Below are 2,682 nucleotides of genomic sequence, written 5' to 3'. Positions count from 1 at the left end.
GCCGAGCAATTCTTGAATCTTTTAAAAGCAACTGGAGAACCATCTGGCAATTCACCTTTATACACATTCCCATAACCTCCTCTCCCGATAATGTTATCTCTAGAAAAATTTCTAGTTGCCATCCTAATCTCATCATATGTATATTTAACTAAAGAAGTACTTTGACTAATGGACTCCAACCCAGAACCCAACTCTGTCTCAAGTACTCTCCCTGCGCTCTTTTTCCTCTTGTGAAAGATCCAGCACAAACCAATCAATACCACCAACCCAACACCACCCCCTAATAAAACACCCAAGATCAAGACTTTGCTCCTTTTCTTGCTAGATTTCTTGGAAATAAAATCAAGTAAAAACAAACACTTGGCTGTGCCCTTATCAGTAGGTCCATACCTATTAGTAAAAGCCGCGGCATAAATGGAGGGATATGCCTGGCAATCCGAAACATTCCCGATTGAAGTTCCCGTCAAGTACCTGGCTTGCAGCGTGGACAAGCTGGTAGTACAAGCAGCACACGGAGAATTATTCTCAAGGGACTGGTTACAGTTGGAAGCAGCATCATTAAGAGCAGACACGGGGACGATGGCCTCGAACTGGGACCTGGTAGAGATGTTCATACAGCCCTGGGAGATCCAGCTAGTGTTGAAGCCGCAAGAAGAGCGGATATCGAGATTGGGAAGGAATTCATCGATGAGGACCTGGTAAGTGCGCCAGCATGATTCAGCAGAGTCGAGTGGAGGAAGGAAGGAGTTGTTAAGCTGGAGGTAATGGGATTGAACAAGTCGAAGTCCTTGACGGATGTACTGACACTGCTGGTTGATGTCTGAAGTGGGGGGGCGTTTGGAGCCGGCAGATGTCAGGTTGCGGAGGACGTTGAAGTCTAAGGGGCATGGTGCTGTGTTGTTTTGAGCTTGAGATTGAACGAGGGATAGAGTGGTGAGGAATGTTGTGATGGTGAGGAGAAGGAGATTGAACATTTGGGAAGGGAGGTGGCAACGCTGCTAGGGATGGAGTTCTACCATGGAGAAGAGCGGAGCCGGAGGGGTTGGTGGAGAAATTGATGAATTATTTTGACTTGATCAACGAAAAGTTTAGATTTATAATCTTCTTATATCTTTTACAGCAGCCACTTTGACCTTTTATCACTATTTGTATTTTTGTTTTTAAAATGTTTTTAAAAAAATTAATTTTTTAATTATTTTTATTTTAAATTAAAAAAATTGTGATTTTTAAACAATTTTGAGACGTAATCTTTAAAAAATAAAATAAAATATTATTTTAATATATTTAAAAAAATTCTTTAAAAAACCATTATAATTGCACTAAAAAAATCTCAAAAGAAAAAGGGACAGATAGATGGCCTGCATGTGGCCAGCAGATTCCAGGAAGGAGAGGCTAACATAATAATTTATGGCCACTTGGTGCCTTTCTATTTTTTTTAAATTTCTCTGATTTTATTTTAAATAAAAAAAATAAAAACAGCCTATGCTAACAACTTTAAAAATCAGTTGTCGGTTCTTGCAATTTTTTTAAAATAAATAATGTCTTATATAATTTATATAGCATTTTTTTTTGTTTTGTTATCAGTGTTTGAATTTCTTGTTAATGGAAATTAAATTTAGAGAATTTATATCCTAGAATTAAACTAAGAAAGTATTATAAATTTCTAAGATATATTATACTTTTTATTTTCTTAAAGCATATCGAATTTAAATCCTTAACCAATGTTGATATTTGAAGAAAAAAATACTATCATATAGCTTAATTCGATGATTTTATTAAGAAAAATAACTTAATTAATTAGGAATTATAACTATCATATTTAAAAATATTTACAATAATTTTATGCTGAAAAATATAATTTGTTAAAAGTTTTTCGCGTACTCTCTTTTTATAACTCGGTATTAATATTTAAGATTTTCTTCCCGTGGCAAAAGTGATCCAATTTACATGTTAATTTTCTAATATATTGTGAAATAGTGTTAATTAAATTAGACATAAATAATCTATATGTTTAACCACAAAACATACTTAAATTGATGGATGATTATATTGATATTGATATTGATATTGATATTAATTGTTTGATTAATTACTGTACTATAAAAGCAATTAGTTTCTTCGATTCCATTTTCATCAAATACAATTTTTTACATTATTATTATTTTTCCAAAAAATCAAGTGGTCTAGGATAAGATTTATATCTTGAAAAATTAATTAATTTTTTTATTTTAAAAAATTATTTTATTTTTTTAGCTTAAAAAGTTGGTGTTTGATGCCTGAAAGAAATTTTTTGGTGAATTTATAAACTTTCTAATACTTAAATCAATATTTTTTTTAGAAAATACAATGATATTTAAAAAAAAGCTATGAAAATAAATATGCAATAAATAATAAAGATCTTATTTCTTTAAATAATTCTTGATATATTTATAATTTATCAATCTCTTTACAAGGAAGATTAGCTAAAATATAAGCAATAAATTTTTAATTTATTAGAGTAAAATATTTTTAATTTATATTTTTTAAAGCTTAAAAAATTATAGATTTAGTGTCTATGTGAGCTTAGAAATAATTGATTTGATAATTTGTTAAATTTATATATTTCTAGATGCAATGTTCGGCTAAATTTATAAATGATAAATTTTATAATTCGCTAAACTCATATATATTTTATTTTAATTA

The 2,682-nt window shown here is 30.3% G+C and overlaps 1 protein-coding gene across 1 annotated transcript in view; it reads right to left on the bottom strand.

Moving 5' to 3' along the window:
- Positions 1 to 1,114, bottom strand: part of LOC105132069 (probable LRR receptor-like serine/threonine-protein kinase RKF3) — a 10,249-nt gene extending 9,135 nt beyond the window's left edge. The window contains exon 1 of the mRNA XM_011035354.1: positions 1 to 1,114. Within this exon, the coding sequence (XP_011033656.1) occupies positions 1 to 974 (974 nt within the window). The 5' untranslated portion in view covers positions 975 to 1,114.
- Positions 1,115 to 2,682: the final 1,568 nt, after the last annotated feature.

This window comes from Populus euphratica, unplaced genomic scaffold, assembly GCF_000495115.2.
Source record: "Populus euphratica unplaced genomic scaffold, PopEup_1.0 scaffold26.1, whole genome shotgun sequence".
Taxonomy (NCBI): Eukaryota; Viridiplantae; Streptophyta; class Magnoliopsida; order Malpighiales; family Salicaceae; genus Populus; species Populus euphratica.
Note: the sequence above shows the minus strand (reverse complement) of the source record. Positions and strands in the feature narration are given on the sequence as shown.